The 26645-nt window shown below is 39.0% G+C and overlaps 1 protein-coding gene across 1 annotated transcript; it reads left to right on the top strand.

The window, feature by feature from the left end:
* Positions 1-494: 494 nt before the first annotated feature.
* GTF2A2 (general transcription factor IIA subunit 2) lies at positions 495-24960 on the top strand (the record flags this gene model as incomplete). Its single annotated transcript, XM_084241277.1, has 5 exons — positions 495-525; positions 19906-20026; positions 20659-20763; positions 23279-23405; positions 24935-24960. Exons 2-5 carry the CDS (start codon positions 19955-19957, stop codon positions 24958-24960), a joined length of 330 nt encoding a protein of 109 aa, XP_084097403.1. The 5' UTR covers positions 495-525; positions 19906-19954.
* Positions 24961-26645: the final 1685 nt, after the last annotated feature.

Raw genomic sequence — 26645 nt, 5'->3', positions numbered from 1 at the left:
CTGAAAGCTTGCGGAGTTAAATGAATCGCGGCCCTGTTTTGAATGGTAAAGAAATACCTGCTTATAATAAAAAAAAAAAAAATTGTCTTTAGTGTTCGGGGAGGCGTCTTCAACAGTACTGCACTGAATACGCCTTGGCGTAAAATGTGACTGCCCTGCATTTCTTAATTGTGCACATCTGACAGTGGAGAAGGTAGTTTCTAACAATTACATCATTATGAACGATTCAGTAAACCCGGGGAATTACTTGAAAAGCCGATCCTCGGGTCTCGGGCTTGAAAGCGCCGGCCCCGCGCCTCCCGCCCTCCCCTCGCAAGGTTTGATTGGCCCGCGGGCGCCCGGGGTGGGCGGGGCCTCCGGCGCGCCGGCGTGGTGTCACTTCCAGGTACCGCGAACACTTCCGGGTCGCCGGCGCGGCCCTGCGGTTTCTGTGGCGGCCGAAGCGGTGGTCCGGGAAGCGGGCACCTCCTGCCGGGCTCCGGGCGACTGCTGTCCGCTCCGCGGCGGGAAGCGCCTTCCTCAAAGGTACCGGGTGAACCGGGCTCGCCCTCCCTGCCCTCAGGGCTGGGGCTGCGGTCGGTTGGGTCTCTTTCGAGGGCGGGGCGGAGGGGGCCCTGCCCCCGGGTGTCGGCCCGTTACCCACTCGGCTGGCGCGGCGGCCCCGCGGCGGTACCCGGGGGGGAGACGCGGGGGGCGGCGGGAGCCTGGCGCGGGCGCGGGCGGACGGGCTTGCGGGAGGGCTCAGCCCAGCCGGGTGCGTGTCTTAAAAGCTCCGCGCTGGTTGCTTGGTTTTTGCCGAATATCGGGGCAGCGCTCCCTTCAGTGTCCCACTCCCGTGCCGCTGGCGGGGTGTGAAGCCTGCGCCCGAAGTGTGTTACCGTGAGCTCCACTGAGGCGCGACTTCAAGCTGGTTGGGTTGATGTAGAACTAGGGCTTCTGCCCTAGTTTAATGTTCGAAACTGCAAAACGTACTAAGTTTATGTAGCTGGTAATAAATTCCAAAGATTTGAACATTTCACAAGGAAGTTTTAAGAATGTAAACATTACTAAAGCACGTCGACGATGTTTAAATAGCATAGCTGTTTTCTTGATAACTCAGACTTTCGTTAAATGGGCATGACACAAGATTCTTGGCTGCTCCTGGCACTTTTCGTTTCGCTTTTTAACCTCCCGCTCGACTCACACATTTTGCTTGTTTACTGATGATTTTCGTTCGTCATTGATCAATTTGTTTGGCTCCTATTATGTGTTGGGTGCTGTTTGTTCTAGATAATTGGTTTGCCAAAGTCCCTGCCTTCACTGAGCTTACCTTTTTTTTAAAGGACGCAGAAAAGAACATAAGTAAATTATATAACGTGTTAGAAAGTGCTCGCGCCATCAAACAGCAAGCTGAGATTAATTGAGGTTTTCTGAGTGGCGGTGTGCGTTGATATTTTAAATATGAGGCTGCTTTAGCCCTACAAGGTGCTATACTTGAAGGAATTAAGAGGACTTGTAGGTATCTGGGGGCAGAGTATTTCTGGTCGAAAGAACAGCCTGTGCAAAAACTTCCATAGGCAGGTATGTCTGTCCTATTCAGAGAATAACAGGGACGCTGGTGTGATTGGTGTGCCGGTGAGAAGGGTGAGAGCAAGGGGGCAGTGAATGGTGGTAAGGTTGGAGATTTAACAGTAGCCAGGTTATTGTAAGGACTCAATAGAAATCAAGCCTTTGTGGTTTTGAACAGAAAAGGGGCGTGTTCTAACCTATGTTTAAAAGCTCACTTGACTGCCCATTTGGGTCAGAGTGTAGGTGGCATTGTGGAAGCAGGGATATTAGTTAGAAAACTATTTCAATAATCCAAATGACAGGCGATAGCGGCACAGATCAGAGTGGTAGCCATGGAAATAGTGAGAACTGGTTGGATTCCGAATGCACCCAGAAGGTAGAGTTTACAGGATGTGCTTTGAATTGGATGTGGAGGTGAGATGAAGGGGAAGATAACGCAAAGGTTTATTATGCCTAATCCATGGAAGTTACTTCAACTAAGTTACTTCAACTAAGATGGGAAAGAACAATTAATGATGTTATGTATGCAATTGGATTTAGAAGTGTTCAGGGAAGAAGTATGCAAGTATATGAATTTGGACATCATCAGCAGTGCCATTCGAAGCTATGAGATTGAATGTTATCACTAAGGAGTAAGCGTAGATGGAGGAAAGCAGCGGAGGATCAAAGATGGTGGCTTATGACATTGTTTTGAAAGAAAAGGATCAACCAATAAATGATGTGGAGAAGGATGAACTAGGGATTTTAAGAGAAAAATCCAAAAAGTGTGATGTCCCAGAAGCTAATTCAAGATCCTTCATCAAGTAGGAGGGAGTAATCACCTGTTTCAAATACTTAAGTCTCCTTGAGGAAGGGACTCAACAGTGCCATCTAATTTCATTGTAGTGCTGGAGGCAAAAACCTGTGAAGAGTGAACTTTTTAAAATTTGTATAAATATCCATATTTTATATTGTTCCTCTCAGGTGTAATCCCCATAGAATTCCCACCACTGAATCAACCATGAAGAGTGAATTTTTAAGAGAAAAGGGGAGAAAAGGAATGGGATAGTGAGTTCAGACTACTCTTAGGAATTTTGCTGCAACAAAGAACAGAAAATAGCTGGCAAGGAAAGTGGGTCTTTTCTTAAAGATGGTAGAACTAGCCACCCATTCGCTGGTGGAAATGATGCACAAAGATGGGAAATTTAAAGGTAAGGAGAGAGGGAATAACTATTGGAATAGTATCTTTTAGTATACTATTGGAGATAATACAGATAGAAAGTTTTGGCTACAGTGACTGGCAGGGAGGCTGAGTATATGTGATAGATATTGTTAGGTGATTAGATGTAGAAGTGTTGAAATTTAGAATCTGGAAGTTTTCGTTGCTTCAGTTTCCTCAATAAAATAGGAAACTTTGTAGCACACTGAAATACAGTAATAATAGCTGATATGTAAAATATATTTGACATGTAACAGTATTTTGACATACCACCAAGTTAGTTATTCACTAACAAGTACATATTGAAAAGTACAACATGCTAGACATTTTTCTAGATGGTAAATACATAATGGAGCAAAAGTATCTTTATGAATCATTTTAGCAGATGGAAACAAAATAAGCAAGTATGTGTCAGCTTCAATTAATGGTATGAATGAAAATAAGGTGTAAGAGGAAGGGAGGGAGTTTTTTTTTAATGGGTTGGTAACAATACTCTTTGGAGATAGGATTCTGCTATTTGGGGGGTTTGAATAAACGAGAGAGATGGTTTGACTTAAGTTTTAAAAAGCATAGTATGTCTGCTCTGGGGACGGGGTGGGGTAGGCAAGGATAGAAATAAGGAGACTACCTTTTTTAAAAAAAGATTTATTCATTTATGCACGCAAGAGCTGGGGCACAGACCAGAGGGGTGGGGGGGGGGTGAGAGGACTCAACAGAGACAGAGTGGGGAACAGAACAGGCAGACTGGCTGAAATACACTGCTTGAGGGGAGCAGCGGGTGAGGCAGGAGAGGTCTGCTATGCCATGTGGGTTGCTCCCTGGCCAGGGATCGAACTCGTGCTGCAGTGGCTGCAGATAGCTTCATAGGTTGCATCTTCTTTTTTTTTTTTTTTTTTAATAATAAATTTTATTTTTCTATTCCCCATACAATTGCAAGCCCCCCATTCTGATCCCAATCCCTCCCCTCCCGCCCCCCACCCCCTCAAAAGTGTCTCTGTTTCATAGTTTTTTGTTGATTTTGATTTTCACTTATAGTTATTCATTTTCCTGGTCCCTTATTTAAGTTTTCTAGATTCCTGCTATGAGTGAGACCATCCGGTATTTTTCTTTTTAGCTTATTTTGCTGAGCATGATCCCTTCCAGCGCCATCCATGTTGCTGCAAATTGCATGTGTTTATCTTTTTTGAATGCTGAGTAATATTCCATGGTGTATATGTACCACATCTTCTTGATCCAGTCATCTATATTTGGGCATTTGGGCTGTTTCCAAAGCTTAGCTATTGTAAATAGTGCTGCTATAAACATACGGGTGCAGGTGTTCTTTGGAATTGATGTTTCTGTGTCCTTTGGGTAAATACACAGGTTGCATCTTAACCCTTTGCACCACCAGGGAGGCCCAGGGAAACTACTTAATGGGTTGTTATAGTAATCTCAGTGACAGGTAATGAATGCTGCCTTTTAGTGCTAGCAGTGGTGGTGGTAAAAGTTGTAGGATTCTGGCAATAGTTTAGAAGGAAGAGCTGATAGGATTAACTGACAGATTAGATGTAAAGTAAAAAAGTTAATACTGAGTATAAGGTTTTTAAGCTATCTTATTGGAAGATGAGATCTAACTGTTTAATGAGGTGGGCAAATTGAGGGCAGAACAGGTTTGAAGGGATAGTATCAGGAATTTGGTTTCCAACAAATTTGAGCTACCTACTTAATATTTCCATCCATTGTCAAGGAGACAATTTTATATATGACTATATGGAAGGAAGTCAGAACTGAACATATAAATTGGTAAGTCCTCAGCATAATGTATTTAAAGCCATAAGCCTGGATGAAGTAACTAGACTAAAGCATATATAGAGAAGACATGAGAAGCCTTAGGTACTCAAGTACTTAGAAGTCAAGTTGTTGAGGAGGAAACCAACAAAGGAAAACCTGGATACAGTAGTATCCAGGGAAGTGGAAGGAAACACTGAGGGTAAGATCCCAAAAGCCAAAGAAAAGGTTTTAAAAATGCAGACATGATCTCCTGTATCCAGTGCTCACGTGGTATGTAATAAAGACTGAATATTGACCATTATTTTGGCTGAATTTTACCTTATGACCACTCTTTGAATTTATCTCCTCTGTCCATCTCTAAACTGAAAGTGCCTTGAGATCAGGAATCTTATACCTGACATATAGTAGAAGCTTGGAAATATTTATCACATCTGCTACTGCCACCCTCTTTGAGCCCTCACCTTTCATCTCTTTCTAATAATGCTTTTAAGAACGTTCTTCATATTGCTGTCATTTATCTGACCTTCCCTCGCCGAGAATGTTTCAGGTGCTCCCCATTTGTACTGTAAATCCTTGACACCTCTCCTGATGGACCCAAGCAAGCCATGCATTTCATGGTTTTCAGCCTTATCTCCTACACCTCCAATTCATACTTACCTCGTAATTCAGAACAATATAAAGTTCTCTCCACAGACCAGTCTAGCACGATTGCCCTCCTTTGCTTGATTAAAGTCTACCTTGAATAATCAGAAGCTTTTGTCAGCCAAACTCATGTAATCCACAGGCAGCCCCCATATAGAATGTGTCTCTATGATAGTTCTTGTTCTCAGTTGAATTTAACTTATTTCTAGGCCTGTTGCCCTCTGCAGAATATAAATTCTGTAGTGTCAGGAGTGTATTTTTATTCATCTTCCTCTGCCTGCTACCTGTCACAGTGCTGTTTTCTGTTTGTATATAAACACCCAATTTTAGTACAGGACAATGAAAGGGAAGGCGAGCAGAAGTGAACTGGCTTACAGTGAGTGGTAAGGCTAGCAAATGGCAGGTTCTGCACTAAGTCAAAAGGCAGACTTTTGGAAAAAATGGTAAAGATGTACTTTTTTTTTTTTTTTTACATTTTTTTGGTTGTTGCTTTACCAGAGATTTAGAATACTATGTGTGTTTCAGTCGTATAGCTTCACGCCTTGAGACGTGTAGAGACTACTCTGTACCCACTACCAACGTTCTAGTACTAGAACTATTCTACTATTCACCAGGAGCCCAGCTACCCTTTCCTGTCACCTCCCTTCCCCTTCCTCTCTAGTTACACCATTTTGTTTTGAGTCTCAGTTATTGTTGTATTTTGTGTTCATTTGCTTTATAATCCACATACCAGTGAAACCATTCAATATTTGTCTTTCAGGTTCTGACTTATTTCACTTAGCATTATCATCTCAAGTTTTATCCATGTTGAAAAAACAAGGTTTCATCTTTTTACTAGCTACAGAGTATTCCACAGCTTCTTTGTCCAGTCATCTGTTGATGGGCATTTAGGTTGTTTCCATGTCTTGGCTATTGTGAATTAGTGTTGCAGTCAACATAGAAGTGCATAAATCTTTTCAAATTAGTTTTTTCATATTCATCAAATACAAGTAGACTACCTACAAATGGAGTAGCTGGATCATATGATATTTCTGTTTTTAATTTTTTGAATATGCTTTAATCCCAAAGCATATTCACAGTCCTTTGCTCATCCTAGCTTGATTGATGGATTGATGGCAAGAGCTATTTCATACCTAAGGCATATGAAAAAGAAAAAAAAAGTAAAAAGCTTCTTATGGTGATAGAAATCACACAAATTTATAAAGAATTCATATAACTCAACAACAAAAACAACCCAATCAAGAAATAAGATATGAGCACACTTCTCCAAAGAAGATATACAGATAGCCAACAGGCACATGAAAAATGCATAAAATCACTTATTACTATGGAAATGCACAATAAAACCACAATGAGGTATCACCTCACACCTGTGAGACTAGCCTGTAAAAAAAAGACTGGACACAAGTGTTGTGAGGGTCTGGAGAAACAGGAACTCTTGTAAACTGCTGGTAGGAATGCAAATTAGTACTGCCTCTTTGGAAAAACTGAATAAAGGAAATAAAAGACACAAGAAATGGAAAGATATTCTGTGTTCATGGATTGGAAGAATTGACATAGTTAAAATGGTAATCATGCTCAAAGCAATATATAGATTCAATGCAATCCCTGCCAAAATCCCATGCCAGTTTTCAAGGAAACAGAACAAAGAATGCTAAAATTTGTTTGGAACCATAAAAGACCCCAAACAGTCAAAACAATCCTGAATCAAAGAAAAATGAAGGCATGATTCCTGCTCTTAGGGGGAAAGCTTTTAGTTTGTCACCATTGAATATAATGTTAGCTGGGGGTTTGTCATAAATGGAGTTTATTATGTTGAGGTATGTTCCTTCTATTCCTAATTTGTTGAGAGTTTTTATCATAAATGGGTGTTAAATATCGTGTCTGTAATGTGATCTTGTGAGCTCGCCCCCATCACCATATCTTATGTCCCCTTAGCCTCCTTCCCTCTGAATCTCAGAGTCCTCACATTGATCCCCACTGTTTTTTTTAAATTGTTTCAAGTCGGAAGATTGCTCTGTAAATGTTTGGTATTGGTTTTCATCATTGACTTGCTTTACTAAACATAATCCCCTCAGATGTCCTCCATTTTGTTGAAAGTGGATGTGTGTCATCCTTATGACTGAACAGTACTGCATAGTGTGAATATCACACATCCTGATGATCCATTCAGCTGTCAGTGGGCAGTCTGACTGTGTCCATGTCCTTGCTATTGTAATATTGCCGCTCTGAACCCTGTGTGATGTATGGATTTCTGTTTTAATGGCTTCATACTTTTTGGGTATATGTGTAAGATATATGGGATCTCTAGATTGTATGGTATTTCCATGTTTAGAATTTTAAGGTAAATCCAGATAGCTCTTTCCATAATGGTTGCACCAATTTACATTCCCACTAACAGTGTAATGGGGTGCCTTTTTTCTCTGCATCCTTTCCAGTATTTGTAATTGAAGGTCTTTTTAATATGTACTATTCTCACAGGTGTGAGATCATATCTTCTTGTGGTTTTAACGTGCATCCCTCTAATTGGAAGCAAAAATGAACGTTTTCATGTGTCTTTTGCCCTTCTAAATAACCTTTCTGATTGTCTTTTCATATCTTCTATCTATTTATTAATTGGGTTGTTTAGTTCTTATTGTTGCATTCTGTGAGTTTTTTATATATCTTGGATATTTATCCATTATCAGCTATATATTGAATATTTCTCATTAAATAAGGTGCCTTTTAAATCATCCTGTATTTTTTTTGAAAGATTTCTTTATTTATACAAGCACTGGGTACAGTCAGAAGCGTGGGAGGGTGAGAGAATTCACCAGAGCCAGAGCGGGGAACAGAACAGGCAGACTGACGAAATACACTGCTGAGGGGAGCAGCGGGCCTGGCAGGAGAGGTCTGTCGTGCCATGTGGGACCCTTTCCGATGGCCAGGGATGGAACCGGCGCTGCAGAGGCTGCGGGCAGCTTTGCTGCCCAGCACTCAACCACTGCGCCACCAGGGGAGGCCCTAAATCATCCTGTATTTTATTTCACTGTATGAAAGCTTTTTAACTTGAGATAATCCCAGTTTATTTTTGTTTTTAATACCTTAGCTAGAGATATTACCAAATACCTTACCAAATATCTCTTTATTACTGATGTCATGGAATTATCAATGTTTTCTTCTGTGTATTTTATTGTTGCAGGTATTATATCTAAATCTTTATCCATATGGAGTTTTTGTGTGGGGGGTTATTAGCAAGTGTTCCAACTTCATTCTTCTCATGTATGATTCCATTTGCATTTTTTCCCTCTTAGAGGTTTGTCTATTCTTTTTTTTTTTTTTTTAATAACCAGCTTTTGGTTTCATTGATCTTTTAGACTTTTTAATTCTATTTCATTTGTTTCTGCTCTGATTTTTATTATTTCCTTCCCTCACTAGTTTCGGATTCTTTTGTCATTCAATTTCCATTTCCTTTAGTTTGGAGACAAGGTTGTTTATTTGGGCTCTTTCTTGATGCAGGCCTATATTGCTATATGTTTCCCTTGGTATTGCTTTTGCTCTGTCTCATGTGTTTTTGATAGTTATATCCTCATTATCATTTGAATACAGGTTTTTTTTTTATTTCTGCTTCTATTTCTTCATTAACCCAGTGGTCTATCAGTAGTGAGTTATTCACTCTCCACTTATTAGAAGATGCCCTGGTTTCCTTTTTGTAGTTTATGTATTGTTTGTTTCCTTTATAGTTAGAGAAGATACTTTTTGTATTTCAATCTAAATGAATTTATTGATACAAAATGAAATGAATTTGTGACCCAGTATGTGGTCAGTCCTGGAGAATAACCTGTGCGCATTGAGCATTTTGGGAGTGCCGTGCCCTATTAAATTTATAAAGTCTAGCTCTTTAGGGTAATTGTGTCCTCATTTATTTTTTTGTTTCATTGATCTGTCCATTGGTGAGAGTGGGGTGTTGAAGTTTCCAACTACCTATGTAATTTCTCCAATGAATGTTTTCAAATTCAAAAGGAATTGATGTATTTTGGTACTTTGTTCAGTGAGTATATATTGATGAGTTTTGTATGTTTACCTGTTTTATTGTTTCCTTAATCATCATATAGTATTCATTCCGGTTTCTTGTCACCTTTTAAGCTGACAAGAGTCTATTTTATCTGATGAAAGTATGACTGCCCTTGCCTTCTTTGACAGCCATTTGCTTGTAGAATTGTTTTCAATCCCTTTCAGTCTGTCTTCATCCTTAGAACTTAGGTGTTTCCTGGAGGCAGCAACAGATTGAATTCTGTTTCCTAATCCAACTAAATTTATTCTTGTCTTTAATTGGTGAGTTCAGTTCATTGACACAGTGATTATTGATAAATGAAGGTCTTCTGCTGCCATTTTGTCCTAAGTGTTGTACTTCTGTTTAATTGCTTGTTCAGTTCTTTGTGTTTTTTCCACCTCTGATTGAAATACTAAAGCTCCTTTTAAATCTATCTTGGTGGTGGGAGGCTAGTGATTGCAAAGTCACTCTGTTTGCCTGAGAAGGCCTTTATTTCTCCCTCATACCTGAAGGAGAGCTTTGCAGGATAGAGGACACTTGGCTGGAAGTTTTTACCTTGGAGTCTTTTAATCCCTTCTTCCGCACAGTCTTTTTTCAAATAAGTCTGACGTTAGCCTAATTGAGGTTCCTTTATAGGTTCTCTGTTTTTTTTTCCTCCTCATCAGCTTCATTATTTTTTGTCTTCAACTCTGTTAAGTTTTATTATGATATGTCTTGCTGTAAGTCTCCTTTTGTATAGATAGCTTGGTGCTCTTTTAGCTTCCTGTATTTGTATGTTCAGGTACTTCAAGTTAGAGAAGTTTTCTTCCATCATTTCTATAAATATTTTTTTCAGTTCATTCTCTCCTCTTCTAGGATGCCTATGAATCTTATATTTCCTTTCTTCACGGTGTCAGATAATTATTGGTGTTCTTTTTTTGTCTTTCATTTTTTTCCCCCTTTGAATCTCTGTTTTTGTTTTTTGTTGGTTTATTCTATTTCCTTGGCTTTCCCTGCACATTTTTGTGTCCACTGACTTTTACATATCCTGCAATTCCATTATTTTCTTATTTGAAGTCTCAACATTGTTCTACTGCTCATTGATTGTGTTTCTCATAACATTCATTTGCTTTTCTGAGTTTTCTTGCTTATCTCAGTTGTTTTTCTGAGTTTTCTTTGTATTGTTTAATTTCTTTGATTTTCCTGATTATGGCAATTTTGAATTCTGTATCTAATTCTGTATCTGATACGACTAAAAGCTCTTCCATATCCGTGATTGGAGATTTGTGTACTCTGTGTGGTGTATTGTTCCCCTGAGGACTTACTTGGCCGATTCTATTTTTCTTTCTACCTATTGTTTTCTTTCGGTTTGCTCAGTAGTTGGAACTTAGTGTGTGGATCCTTCTCGGTGTTCTGGGTGTTTAGTTGGTGTTGGGCACAGCTCCTGGGGCCTTATGGGATCTAGGGTAGTGCTGGGCCTCCCCCGAAGCGCTTCCTGACTTGGGTCCAGTGGCCTGGTCAGCTGGGAGAGCACATGCTCGAGAGGGCATGTCACTGGGACCTCACCCCACCCCAGAATGTAAGCTCTGGGCTTGGTTCCGTGTCCTGGTTGGCTGGGAGGGCTATGGGGGGCCTCATCCCATCCTGAAGCAGCAGCAGCTCCAGACTTGGTTCCAGTTACTATCTCTTACTATTTTTTTTAAATTGTAGTCTTTTTATTATTATTTAAATAAAGCTTTTCCTGGTTTTGGAGGGGAGGGGCAGTTCACCATTTGCTTGACTGTCTTACAGTCTTCAAGACTATGATTTTCTTAGTTGGTAAGATTTTTTTTTTAAGATTTATTTATACATACACAAACTGGGGAACAGGCCAGAGGTGTGGGGGGTGAGAGGATTCACCAGAGACAGTAGGGAAGGGAACAGGCAGACTGAAATACCCTGCTGGGGGGGGCAGCGGGCGCGACAGTAGAGGTCTGCCGCGCCATGTGGGACCCTTGCATGCCGGCCGGGATCAAACCCGCGCCGCAGAGGCTGTGGACAGCTTCACAGCGCTCTGCTTAACCGCCTGCGCCACCAGGGAGGCCCTGGTAAGATGGTTTCTGGCTTTGTTTTGAAATCAACTCAACAACTCTACATCTTTTGACTGTTGAATTCAGGCTGTTTCCATTTAAAGTGATTTTTGAGACTTGAGTGCTCACTGCAGTTTTGGTATCTTTTTTGTGGATTTCTTTAGTTTTATGTTGATTTCTTAAAGTCTTTCATGTTTTGTCCAGGTTTTATTTCAGTTGTCTTAAGTATTATCCCAGTAAATTTTTAGTTTTCTACTCCAGTTAGTTCTACATGGGCTATTTTTGTAACAAATGAGAGGATCTGTTTTCTGAATCATTCTGATGGGCCACATTGTTACTCTTTGCCTTCTCCATGTTAAATGGTTTTAGGTGTCTGTTAACTCTGTATTGTTTTGTTGCTTTATAATGTCAAGATTTTTTTTCATGTAGGGCTTGGTGTTGATAAATTCCTTTAGTTTTTGGTTTTCAGTGAAGCTTCTTACTCTTCTGTCGTGAATGTTAATCTTGCTGAGTAAAGGATTTGGAGGTTTGGGGGTTATTTTTTTTCTTTAAGTGCTTTAAATATCTCCTGCCAATCCATTTGTACTTGTAATGTTTCTACTGGAAAGTTTGCTAACAGTATGACTGGCTTTCTCTTATAGATTACTTTTTTCTCCCAATATTTTTAATATTCTGACCTTGTTAATTTTCAACAGCTTTGTTTTGTTTCTTGTTGTATGTCTGTCTGGTGTTATTTTGTTTGGAACTCTTTGGGCCTGATGGATCACAGCGTCTGATTCATTTCCCAGGTTGAGATGATTTGCACTACTTAATTGTTTAAAATAAAAAAAAAAATGAATTGCCATAGTTTTGCATCCTTGTTAATTTTTTCACTTATTTAAATGTTCTACGTCTTTTTTCCTTCATTTTCTGGGACACCCCTCCCCCCCATGACTCAAATGCTGTTTCTCTTTTTTAAGTTTTTCCAAAGGACTCAGAGTATTTTCATTTTTTTGTAATGTTCTATTGTTCCACTTGTGTTCTCCAACATTGTTTTCAAGCTCATTAATTCTCTCCCTGCTTCTGTTTGTCTACTGTTGAAGCCTTTAATTGTATTGTTTTTATTTCAGTTATAGTGTTTCTTAGCTCCATTATCTCTAATTGTAGCTGCTTTTTATTTTTATTTTTTTGCTGTTTTGTATTCTCCATCATTTTATTTATTTTGAGTTCCATAAGCATTGTTATGTTACCTTGAGACGCAAATAACCTCGGTTATTTTGCTCCAGCATTTATTGTGGCAAATTCTGTCTCATTTTTATAATTTTAATGCATTATGTGTTACAGATAGAATTTCATACTGTTGCCTTTGCATCCCTTTCTGCTGATCTGTTGCTACTAATATGTGATGTGGTGATCCATTTCTCCCTTGGGAGTGCTGGGGCTTTATTCTACTGTAGTCTAGCTGTGAGTATATGGAGGAGGTGAGCCCAGCATATTCACTCAGTGGCCATCTTGCCAGACTCCATCATGTGATTTTTATCCTTTGTTGATGTAATAGATCATTTGAACAGTATTACATTAACTGATTTGCGTATGTTGAACTATCCTTGCATCCCTAAAATAAATCCCACTTGGTCATGATATTTGAGTCTCTTAATGTAGCATCAAATTTGATTTGCCAGGATTTTTTGAGAATTTTTACATCAATGTTCATCAAAAATATCTTTGTGTACCCAAATGCCCAAAAATAGATGACTGGATCAAGAAGATGTGGTACATATACACCATGGAATATTACTCAGCATTCAAAAAAGATAAACACATGCAATTTGCAGCAACATGGATGGCGCTGGAAGGGATCATGCTCAGCGAAATAAGCCAAAAAGAAAAAGAAAAATACCGGATGGTCTCACTCATAGCAGGAATCTAGAAAACTTAAATAAGGGACCAGGAAAATGAATAACTATAAGAAAGTGAAAATCAAAATCAACAAAAAACTATGAACCAGAGACACTTTTAGGGGGGCGGGGGCGGGAGGGGAGGGATTGGGGCCAGAATGGGGGGGCTGCAATTGTATGGGGAATATAAAAATAAAATTTATTATTTAAATAAATAAATCAGTAAAGAAGAAAAAAAATATCTTTGTGTGCGTGTGTGCGTGCACATGCATGTGCATGTTGTATGCATGCATGCCTGTGCTGTCCTTGTCTGATCATGAGTCAGTAATGCTTCATACAATATGTATGGGAGTGTTCACTGTTCAGTTTTTTTTGGAAGATATTTTAGATAGGTATTAGGTACTGTCCTTGAAAGTTTGATAGAATTCACTGGTGAAACCATCTGACCTTGGATTTTTGTTCTTTGGGAGACTTTTAATAATCATTTTTAATTTCTGTAGTTGTTGTTAGTCTGTTCAGTTCAAATGATCTAATTCTTCCTAATTAGTTGTGGAAGGTTGTATGACCCTGAATTTGTGGATTTCTCCTACACTGTCCAATTTGTTTGCATAAAGATGTTCATTTTAGTCTCTTATGATCCTTTTTATTGTGGTATCTGTTGTAACTTCTTTCATTTCTGTTTTTTGGGTTTGTTTTTTTTTTTTAAAATACAAGTGCTGCGGTACAGGCCAGATGCACGGGAGGGTGAGAGGATTTACCAGCGACAGAGCAGGGAACAGAACAGGCAGACTGATGAAATACACTGCTGAGGGGAGCAGCGGGTGAGACAGGAGAGGTCTGCCACGCCATGTAGGATTCTCGCCGGCCGGGATCAAACCCGCGCTGCGGAGGCTGGAACAGCTTCACAGTGCGGCACTCAACCGCCTGCACCACCAGGGAGACCCCATTTCTGGTTCTTTTTATTAGTGTTCTTTTTCTTAGTGAGCCTTTGCAAAGGTTTATCAGTTTTGTTTTGTTTTGTTTTGTTTTCAAGGAACTAACTCTTGCTTTCAGTGATCTTTTGTATTGTCTTTTTGATTTGTTAATTTCCTCTCCTATTTTTATTTCCTTCCTTTAAACTTTTGGTTTTGTTTATCCTAACTCCTTTAGATGTGTGGTTAGGTTATATATTTGAGATCTTTCTTATTAATCAATACAGGCATATGTAACTATGAATGTCTCTCATAATGCCACCTTTGCTGCACCCTGCTGGTTCTGATAGTGTCTCTCCATTTTCATGTGAGTCCATGTGGTTTTTTATTTCTCCTTTGATTTACTTGTTGACCAGTTGTTCTGAGCTATGTTTAGTTTGCACTTTTTAGATTACCAGTTTTCATTTTGTGGTTGATTTCTAGCTGCATGCCACCATGATCAGAAAAGATGCATGATAGTATAACAGGGTGGTCCCCAGGAAAGGGCGGGGTTCCAGGTTTCCTGCCCCACCCAAAAGGAGGGTGGAGTTGAGCAGGGAAAGAAGCAGCTGCAGAGGAGACTGGGGAAGGAAGGAAGGAAGCAGGATGGAGCCAGGAGACCTGGAGGAGACACATGAAGAAACTGCGCTTGCCTTTTGGTCGTGGACTGGGTGACGCAGACGTGGGTGAGAGGCCCGTGGGGAGGTGGCAGTGACGGTTTTTGTCTTGATGTTGATTTTGCTCTTTTCCTTCCAGACTTGTCTGGTTGTTTCTGACCCTTTTCTGTGGGTCCCCACTGGAAGATGCCTTAGACTTGGGGCAGGCTTTGGGGCCTTGCTCTGGGCCAATCCCATTTGGATGGACTTTTGCCCACGAGGGGACGGCTAACTTTGGGTGCTTCATTTAGAAACTAGATTCTTTGCCTTTCCTGTATTGTTTCCTAATTGTATTAAAGTCCCTTCCCATTAAAGTCTCATATGTTTTGTGTTTATGCGGCGGGTGGCAGAACCGGTTTAGAGCAGGCAGGTTTGGGGGGTCTGGAGTGCCCCTCTCCCTGCCCTGTAACAAATAGGGCTTCAGTCATCATGTGTTTATTGATACTTATTTTATGTCCTACATGATACATCCTTTAGACTTTTCCATGTGCACTTGACAATAATGTGTGTTTCTTTTAGGATGGACTATTTATTATATGTATGTTAAATCCATCTAATTTATTATGTCATGTAAGGCCATTATTTTTTTGTTAACCTACCGGCTGGATGATTTATCCACTGATGTAAGGGGGCTATTAAAATTGTGCACTTTTGTTTTGCCATCAGACTCTACCTTCAGTCAGTTATTGTATTAAAAGCTTAGGTGATTGTGTGTTGGATACGTAATTATTAGTTAGTTGTGTCTTCTCCATGGTTGACAAGAATGGTCATTATATGATATCCATCTTGGTTACTGCTTTTTTGCTGACAGTCTAACTTATCCGATGGGCGTACAGCAGCTCCTGCCTTCCTCATTATCAGTTTGATACACTTATTCTAGCGGTCCACTTTGAGGTTATATATGGTTTTCTTTAGAATTAATGTCGGTTTCTTGAAAACAATGTAAATTGGTCCTTTTTTTTTTTTTTAAATCCATCCAACCACTTTGTTTCTATTGATGAGTTCAGTCCATTCACATGAAGGGTAATTACTGATATATCGGACTTCATTGCTGCCTTTTTATCTTTAGTGTCCTGTTTGTATATTTCTGTTGTTTCTTTTCCATGTGTTTCCATCTGCCTTTTCATTTGTGTCTGTTTTCCATATTAATTCTGTTCTTTATCTCTGCTGTGTGTGTCTTCTCCAGATTTTTTAGTGCTTATATTAACGTGAGGATTTTGTGTCCCAACATTTGTGTGTGTGTGTGTGTGTGTGTGTGCTGGTTTCAACTAGTCATTAGCCTAGACAGATTCTTTTTCATATTTTCTTTTCTCATTATTCCTGTCTGTGCTTCTGATTCTGTTTTTCTACATAACAGCCATTCTCAAGGTTTTGTGTACTTTTCTTTTTTCTTTTCACGTTGAACTCCTTTCAACATTTCTTCTAGGACAGGTCTGTTGGTTGTGAAGTGCATTAGCGTTTGTCTGGGAAAACCTGTATTTCTCCATGGTATTTTAACAATAACTGTGCAAGGTATTCTTGAATGGTAATTTTTATCTTTTAGGTTTTTTAAATTTTTTTTAGATAAATTTTTTACATCATTGTTCGTATGGGGGGGGTGTAACACTCCCCCACCCCCTTCAAGTGTTATTACCATAGTGCACCCACCGCCAAAGTACACGTGGTCCACCGCCTTATTCTGTCTTGCCCCCGCCCCACCTTTCTCTTAATACTGTCTTCCCACCCAGCTCTGGACTCCGCAGCTCTATCATCAGTTTTCCAGGATCAGTTTTTAAATCTGACTATCTTTTCCTTTGGTTAGTTTCTCTATATTCCACTTATATGTGACACCATCTAGTATTTGACTCTCTTCTGACTTACTTCGTTTGTCATAATTGCTTTTCCAGCTCCATTTGTGTTGCCATGATAGCGTGAGTTTGTTGTCTTTGCTCCCTGAGTGGTGCTCCACTGTGTCTAAGTGCCAAGTCATCTTGAGCCATCCTCCCTTTGGGGGCATTTAGATTGTTTCCATATTTTGGCTGTTGTAAATGATGGTGCTGCCAACATGGGTGTGCAAGGTTGCCCTTGGAATTGGTGTTTTTGTGTTCTTTGGGTAGATACCTACGAATGTGATTGTTGGGTCATACAGGAGATGCATTTTTCATCTTCTAAGGAACTTCCGTACTGTTTTAAAGGACTGAAGCCCTCCAGCAGTGTGAGTGTTCCTCTTCCTCCACGGCATTTGTTATTTCTGGTTTTTTTTTTTAAATAATAAATTTTATTTTTATATTCCCCATACAATTGCAACCCCCCCATTCTGACCCCAATCCCTCCCCTCCCACCCCTCCACCCCCCAAAAAGTGTCTCTGGTTCATAGTTTTTTGTTGATTTTCTTTCTGAATGGGTTGGTCTCAGGATAGTGAGGGCGTATCTTCTTGTGGTTTTGATTTGCATTTCTCTAACAAGTGATAATGAACATTTTTTCATGTGTCTGTTGGCCCTCTGTTTATCTTCCTTGGAGACATGTCTGTTAAGCACTTTTGACCACTTTTTTTTGACTGGGTTCTTTCTTTTTTGTTGAGTCGTAGGATTTTTTTTTTTTTTTTTTTTTTTTTGTAGATCTTTGCTGTGAGCCCCTTATGAGATGCATGGTGTGCAAAAGTTTCCTCTCACTAGGGTGTCTTCATTTTTAATCATGGTTTCTTTTGCTATGCAAAAACTTTGTAGTTTGATGTAGTTCCAGTTGTTTAAATTCTCTTTTGCTTTCCTTGCTGTTGGGGATGAATTCACAAAGACATCACTGCAAGGCATTTTAGTTGTTTTCTCTGTATTCTAAGGTTTCAGGTTTTACCTCAAAATCTTACCCATTTTGAATTGTATTTTGTGCATGGTGTGAGATAGTGGTCCGTCTGTCCAGGGAGCTGGAACAAAAACAGACACACAGACCAATGGAATAGAACTGAGACGCCAGAAATCCTCATGTGGACAGACAGTAAATGTTTGACAAAGGAGCCAAGGGTATGTACGCTTGAGCGCTGAGCCCCTGGCCGTTCAGTGGTGCTGGGGAAACTGGACAGTCACACATTCCCACCACAGTGGATGAAAGTACCCCTGTCACCACAACCTTGCCAACACTTTTTAAATTCCATTTTTTTTTTAATAGGGACCATTCTCACAGGAGTTAGGTGGTATCTCAGTGTGGTTGTAATGTGATTTCCCTTACAATCCGTGATGCTGAGCATTTTTTCATATGTGTGTAGGCCGGCTGAGTGCCTTTCTCTTCATTGCCTCCACCAAGCCACCTATGCCCATTCCCCATGTGCCTCTCTGCCCCGTCTCTTCCACCCTTTCCCTGTTCCCTCTGCTAACCCTTCTTTTTCGCCAAGTTCAAATTTTTATTTCTTCTGTTGTTTGCATTTTTTTTTTTTTTTTGGTGTTTTTAACTCAGATGAGTGAAAATATCTGCTGTCTTTCACTCTGTGGCTGATTTCTCTCAACATAATCACCTCAAGGGCTGTCCCATTTTGTGCCAGATGCCACCACTTCATCTTCCTTCACGCCTGTGTAATACTCCATTACTCCACAGTTTATAAGGGAGAGCAGGATTCCAGCTTCTCTAGTCCACATGTCGTGGGTGGGTGTTTATGGTTGGGTCTTAAATTTGGGAAGGTCTGTTCTTTCTTTCAGTGAGCTCTGTTCCCTGCTCCCTCTCTGCTTGGCTACCCATTAACTTTATGTTTTCTTTTCTCATGGAGGTGATGTTTTTGATGGCATTTCATTTTTCTTAAATCCTAATTCTCTTTCCTGCTCCATTTGAGCCGTTACATTTTCATCTTCAATTTCACAATTCTTTCCTCTGAGATCCAGGCTGCTTGCTACGCCTTCCCTGGCCGTCATTGCGTTCTGTACGCTCAACAGCTCTCTTTGGATTTTTTTTTTTAACAGCAGCAGTCACTCTTGCGCCTGCATTTCCTTTCTTATTTCATTATTATTTAGTCCTGTTTCAGAATGCATTTTATGTATTTGATTTTCTCCGTGATAGTTTACATTCACTCAGACTCCCCAATTCTGTGGCTGAAGTCTGATTTCTGACCATGTATCATTCTCTTTCCTTCTGCGCTAATTCATAAACTCTCTAGGTATCTAATTGCCTTCTTCTCTTTTCCCAGCAGGTGGTACTGGAGCTCAAATTTTGGGATTCTCTTGTTTATTAGTTTTGTTTCTTTTTCCAGATAGTATTTTTTTTTTTAAGATTTATTTATTTATACAAGCACTGGGTACAGTCAGAAGCGCGGGAGGGTGAGAGAATTCACCAGAGCCAGAGCGGGGAGCAGAGCAGGCAGAAGGACCGAAGTACACTGCTGAGGGGAGCAGCAGGCGAAACAGGAGAGGTCTGCGCGCCATGTGGGACCCTCCTCTGGTGGCCCGGAGCAGCTGGGGATCGAACCGGCGCAGCTTTGCAACCCAGCGCTCAACCGCTGCGCCACCGGGGAGGCCCCTCTTGTTAGCTTTTGTGTGGCGAGGAAGGGGGCGACAGGAAGCAAGTTCCTTCGGCCTCTCCTCTGGGGAGCGAGGGAGGCCACCTTAGGCATAAAGACCCGGACTGGCCCGTCTCCTGTGACTGGACTCGTTCCCCACCTGAGCACAGAGCCTGTGTGTCCCGTTCCCATCTCCAGCCCAGCCCTCGGGACTCTGCTTTAGCTCCGTTCTCAGCTTCCTTCAGTCCCCGGGGGAGGGGTGGGGGGAGGGGGCTCCCCGCTCGGGTCTAGCAGCTGCCTGGGCTCGCCTGGCCCTCCCCCTGCCTGGTTTGCCGATGAGCTGGGCCATAGCTCACTGCAGCTCTCACTCCCCTCCGCTCCGTCACCTGCACCAGCGCTTTCCACCCGCCTTCACCACTGCAGGTGCGCGGTCGGGCTGGCACCCTCTCACACATGCAGCTGATTCTAGTTGTGCTACGAGGGGAGAGTTTCCTGCAACTGCTTATTCCGCCACGTCTGTGATGGCAGAAGGATGTTCTCTTTAATAAATTATTTCTATTTTTGTACAACGGACTATAAATATATTAATGAAAAATAGAAAATAATCTTTACTCTTAGTAATGATTCCTATAGTTCTAGAATTAAAGAATTCTGATGGCGTATGTTAGACTTTCTCAGGTAGTCTGCATTACATACACACTTAATACTTCCCTATTAAATTTTTAGGACCTCAATGCAAGCCTGAATAAGGAAAACAATTTCTTCGTCCTACATCATGGCATATCAGTTATACAGAAATACCACTTTGGGTAACAGTCTTCAGGAGAGCCTTGATGAATTGATACAGGTGGGAGACTAAAAAAAATTGATTTTTATTTAGAAGTTTCTATAATAATTCTTGTTAAGTCCCCTTTTTTGGGCAAAAAGATATAAAGTTAATTATCTTAGACTCTTTGACCAATATTCACATGAACACTCTCAAGTTCCTATGCATTAGGCCACCCCGACTTCAGGACACAATGTATGATGATGGGATGATATAATTTTGTTCAACATAAAAATTGAAAATTTTCTTCTCATAGTATAAGCCAGGCACATTTTATGTATCTTTACATTAATTCTGCACAAGGTTAGAATTTTGAATTATATATTTTAGGAGAATAAAATGTTTATATACTCTCTTGTTTAAGAACTTATTAAATATTTCCAATTTTTTGTTCTATGAAATTGGAGATTCATAGATTTCTTAAGCTTTATTATTGATCCTGTGTTTTGTTCTAGTGTTGTAACATCAGTGGATGTTTTAAATTTTTATCAAAATAGCACAAGAAAATACTGTCATGCTTTGCCTCTTAATTGTCGGGAAAATCAGGCCATTCTAGTTTATGGGCTCTGGTTAGTGAGTTATATTTTAGATGGTTTATTTTTTTATCTTTAACATTCTTGTGTAAGAGGATTTATGACCTTACTTTTTCTCAGTCTCAACAGATCACCCCCCAACTTGCCCTTCAAGTTCTACTTCAGTTTGATAAGGCTATAAATTCAGCTTTGGCTCAGAGGGTCAGGAACAGAGTCAACTTCAGGGTAAGGATATTTTCTTCAAACTACAAAATTGCACCAAATGTCATTGAAAGTGTTTTTTAGGACACCTACAAATTTTGCAACTTGTTTTTTGAATAACTAAATTATGTTAAGTTACACAAAACAATCTACGTAACAGTAGTTTTTAGATTTTTATTCCATTGTTTCACAAATCAACTTACCTATGTTTGACTACCTTTCCCTAAAGTTACTGAGAATTCAAACCCCTGAAACATCTTCAGGATTGAAGGTAAATGCTGGCATAATCCCTAGGGTTCAGTTATGGTTTCCAAACTTTCACCCATTTCAGGGAAATAGTTACTTCTAGAAACTTTATGTTCCCCTCCCATCTGCTTTTATATATCATGCCTTATCAAGACCTGAACTAGCGGTAAATAATGGTCTGTTCTTGTTGCGTGGTCTCGTTTAGAGGCATTCATTATACTGTGAACACAAACCCCAAAGTGAATATGGCATTGTGAAAGAATCATACCACATTATGACATTCACAGCATCATATTGCTTACAATATTTGGGTATTATCAACTAATACACTTGTTAGAAGGCATCACCATAAAGAAGAAATTGGAAGGTTAAAATATGTGGAAATCAATGTAGGTAAAGACCATGGATTAATTTATTCAACTGACATTTCAGTGTTTTACATACAAGGCCCCAATTGGCAGTCTTATTTCACATATCTGAAATTCATCTGGAGTAAAAAGTTTATCAGTGAATTCTTGATTCTTAGAACATTAGTTTGCTTTTGTTTGTAGAAAACCATGTGTTGAAATCTGATCCTTTAATTGTTCAGCTAAAATGGAACATAATTTGACAAATGCATTTTTTTGCATAGCGCCTCGTAAGTTTTTCTACTTTTCAAAAGCTATACTTACTTTTGGCCAGATTTTTTTTATTCTTGCTATTTCCCATTACTTATCCTTCTTTATTACAGCAAACTTGATCAGTTTTAAGTCCCAGAATGTTTACAAATAATTTTTGCCAAACTAAGCAAAGTTAAGTGAGGCAAAAAATACAATGGTAATAGATCTAATTTTCAAAGCCGTTATTACCACACCGCATTTATGTATTTATTAATTTATAATAATTTTAAATTTATATCTAGAATAACGTGTAACTTAGATCATGTAGTAGAGCTAAAGTTGGTAACTATGTTGTTTTTTAACTAATAAATTTCAACATAAATTACTAAGACCTTGGAACTTAATTTTTAATGAGAAAATACAGATTGAACGAATATGTGTAACTAGTCTTAAAAAGCCATTGTACATTTTTGAGAGCTGTGATTACTTTAATACTTGCTTACTGTTTGAAGTTTAACAGTCAAGAAAGAGTTCTTCTAAACTTTTTTGGATGTTCTTTTTACTACCATTTGGCCAAATGACTGAAAGTCAGTTACTTTACCAAAGCCAGATATTACCATAAGAAGGAACTTTTGGAATACAACATAAAAAACAAATCTAAAATTTTATTCTTTGTCACTAGTGGCTAAATTCAAACTGAAAAATAAAAAAGGTTATTTACTATTAAGGGTTCACCAATAAAGTCAAAAACGATAGATATGAAGCAAATACATTTATACTATAGTAGAATTTCAAAATATTTTTGAAAGTGAATATTCACACACTAGCCATTAATCCCAATGACATGCATTGTTCAAATTTACACAGCTGCTTCTACCCATTAGATCATACTCACTCACAGGATCATTGATTACACATAAATTTAAGGATGTCAGAAATGAACATTGAGTTCGGCCTTATAAAGACCCAGATTTTATCCAAGGAGCAGATGGCATTTTTAAAAAATATTTTTACATTTATGACTGCCCTTTTTCAATGCATTAATCTCACCATTCCACTAAAACTTCTCTTGCCAGGTTTGTTAAACCTGATGCATAATTTGTGATATTACTGAGTAGTTCCTTTGGAAACCTGTAGTTCCCTAATTTTTCCTTCTGTTCTGAGGTGCCTCTGTCCCTCCACCACCTCATCCAATTAGTTGTCAAGTCCTGCTAGTAACACTTTTTAAAACCTTCACGAGCAGACCCCTTGCCCTTGCTGCTACTATTGCAGAGCCACTTTCACCCCTGGGGTTCAGTCCTCTAAGAGGAAAATAAACTTACTCATTAGAAGAATGTTGCATAGGACCATCATGTAGTCTTAATCGCGCATACAGTAATTTATCGTAACTAAGTCACAGGATACATAATACGTTGTCTTTAAAAAATATTTAAGTAAATATTCAAATGTACTTTCATAATTTAGCCACATGAGGGTAGCAGGAACACAGGTTTCAATTTTCATTCAGCCCTCTTCAGAGCCAGGTAGGTTGCAGACACTAACCAGTTTGTTAGGGTTTAAATAAAGGGGAGGGGGATTCTATGGTATGTTAAATAATCGTGCTCTTAAGAATTATGTATTGATAGCTGACTTCTCTTAAATGGCTTTGGGGGGAAAAGATTTCTCACGGTGTGTCTAAATGTTTTGTTTTCAAGGGCTCTCTAAATACATACAGATTCTGCGATAATGTGTGGACTTTTGTATTGAATGATGTTGAATTCAGAGAGGTGACAGAGCTGATTAAAGTGGATAAAGTGAAAATTGTAGCCTGTGATGGTAAAAGTAAGTGTTCACCTCATTACTGTGAAAGCAAAAAACTACTTGAAATCTTGTTTTTCTAAGTCTTTAGAAACTCTTCATTTGAAATTAAGGTGGGGGGATAAAATTGGCCAATTATTCATTCCAAGGGAGAGACAGATCTCAAAAACAATACTGACTTTAGGTGTAAACCTGCAGTCTCTCTCAGACTTTTAAGAGTGACTTAGAATATTTTATTGGGTTGTTGGAAAAAACAAAATGTCATCACTTTTCCGACATCCCAGTAATTAACCATAAGAACCTTATCACCCTTACATCTGGGCAAGTATATTTTTCACAACAGACTTAGAATCTTGTTTTTAAAACATTTAAGGACCTGAACAATGACACATCTTGGCTGCCTGTTCCACGATTAGTTATTTCCTTTGTGCTAATTGTCGCTTAAACATAGACTTTAAGATCTGACCCGTGTTTAAGGCAGCTGGCTAGTCCTAATAGTAGATAAAGCTTGTCATTGTCCAAGGGGAGGTCTGAAAAGCAAGAGGAAAATACAGTTACTTTGAGATTTTTGCATATGTGTTTTCAAACCCAGTTTACTCACTAAAAAAAAGAGGAGCTAAAACCTATCGTTTATAAAAGCATCTGGAGACAAATTTCTTTTGTATAGCCCCTTACTGTAAAAGAAAACATACCTAATATGCATATATATACACATCTGCAAAGATGTCATTGACTATTCATTTAAACCTGATTTTTCATGACTATATTAGGACTTTTTCTAAAAAAGCCTTTTCCAGATAGACGTCAAAAGGTGCATGAAACTAGTCAACTTTTAAGCAGAGGCGGCCTTTTAATTGGTCATCAAATACTACCCTCTTTGTCATTATAGTTCCTGGATCACAAAATGATAGTATTTCAGACAACTCTTTCATATTATTCTTATAAGAGGCATCCTTAAAGATCCTTTAGATCTTTAAGACTTTAGTTCACTATATAGAATTTGAACATTTGCTCATTTTCATGGATTAGAGGTTAACAATATAGACCACTACTGTTCAGCAAAACTTTTTTACTGATACAAATGTTCCAGTTGTACTTTCCAATAATTACAGATGACTATTAGCATTGAAATATGCTAACTAACATGTCGCTAGCAATAGGCTACCATATTTTATAGCACAGACTGGCAATTTTGATCACTTGACACCATGGTAAGAACCAAAAAGCCAGTAAAGAAAGCCTCTGAGCAAACAATGTAAAAAGCCTTCATGTAAACATGTATTTCTAGCAAGTCCTCAGAGTGTATTACTCGTGTGAAGATACTGAATTTTAATCATCAGATATCAGCCAAATATTTCTCTTGGTATAACTATGGAAACGTGTCTTTTTACCTCTGCCTTTAACTATAATTTAAGGCATTTCTGTGGTCAGCTTACCTGTTCTTCAAAACATCATCTCCATTAGTTCCTGTTATCTTTTTAAAATAGTCTTAAAATATTTACATTTAAAATTACATTGCTACTTGAATTTACTTTTTCTCTTCTGTTTCCTAGATACTGGCTCCAATACTACAGAATGAATAGGAAAAAAGCTTTTTTTATGCCACCTTCTGTTAGTATGCATCACTTTTTGAAGAGAAGCACAGAAGAGACTTTATTTATTCTAGCATTGCAGAAATGACTACACTGTGCTATACTATCAGAGAATTCCAGTAGAAAGAAGCTTATAACTCTGTAACCTCTCATATAACCTTTATTATACAGCATGGAGAAATAGAATTTTTTTTAATAACAAATCAATTGTTGCCTTCCTAAGAACATTCTTTAATAAATTCATTTTAAAACGCAATGTGAGCAGTAACTGGTAGAGCTATATAAATCCTAGGAAATACATTCATTTGAATTAAACCAGCTTAGTTTTTACCAGTTGTAACTTTAGCTAATGAAAGCATCAGCAGGGCCAAGCCAAATTCCGGATTGGAATTTTTACAAACCCAACAGGTAATCATAGATGTCAAAACCAAGACAAGCTTTAGACAGCTTCCCATAATAAAAACAAAACTATAAAACTGCATGACATACAAATGATTTATTGAGATGACCATGTTAGTCCAGTGTTGTACCTCTTACCGGTTCCTGCACGTTAAGTAAAAAATCCTCCTAAATGATAAATGAATGCCGTATGTCTCTGCCTGAAGGGAAAAGGCTTCCCTTCTAGGAATATATAATAAGACTGTAGCATTTCTAAGATAACACACAGAGAGAATGTCAAACATTAGGCAGCTGAGTAATTAGAATTTAGCAACTAACTGTAGATGAACGTGGACCAGCTATTTTTTAAATTAAGGACCTGGCCCTGCTCACTAGTAAGAACAGTCTCTTGACAGCCCCTTCCTGTGGTCAAACTCAATTCAACCCTATTTTAATGGGTTGAAGCTACCACATAACACATGAAAAATCACTTTTCCTGTCTGCTGAGGTTGGCAGTAAACTTCAGTGAAATATTCATAAACCTATTAAAATGTCAAATAGTTCTTTATACTGGACATAATCCCCCACTTCATTGTAGAAGCATGTTCTAGAGTATCATTTTTATGCAGGCAATGCTCAAGTCTGATCTATTTAGCAGTATAATGAGACTTCTGTTTGTAAGATAATTGCCAGCATTGCTTACCTTCATTTTATTGGTGAGACCAAGTTCTTCTATAAAACCCTCAGCAACCCTGGAAGAATTCTGTTCCCTTTATTACATACTAAGAAATAGAAACTTAACCTCTTTAACTTACCAAAGGTTACATAGTTCAATTTTTTTCTTATTAGTCAAGGTCAAGGCCTTTTTACGTCAGCAGCTCAGTATAACGGTGAGACATGTTCATAGCATAAATTTAACAAGGGTCATAGAAATTTCTGTTTCTAACAGAAGAAATTATGGCCTAAACTGTTTCCCGATAATATTACTGAGATCTTAAAGAAGTATTAAACTGAGTTGTATACTATTTAGGAATTTAAAATCCTACAAATGATGTCAGTAGATTTTGCTCACAAAAGGTAAAGAAGCTGCACATCATCCCTCAGGGATGAGTTTCTAACAAGATAGACTTAACTGCCTTGACTTAGAGTAATGACAGGCCATTTTCTAAGTGCGCCTGCACTCGCCACAGCGTGGCCATGTGGTCCTCCACAGAAACCTTTGACCCTTGCAGCCCGTTCTGTGTAGTGTGTTCGATTCCCCATCTTCCCTACTCACCATCACGTCGGCTGCTGC

This window comes from Talpa europaea (assembly GCF_964194135.1).
Source record: "Talpa europaea genome assembly, chromosome: 8".
NCBI lineage: Eukaryota > Metazoa > Chordata > Mammalia > Eulipotyphla > Talpidae > Talpa > Talpa europaea.
This window is presented reverse-complemented; position numbering and strand designations above follow the sequence as displayed.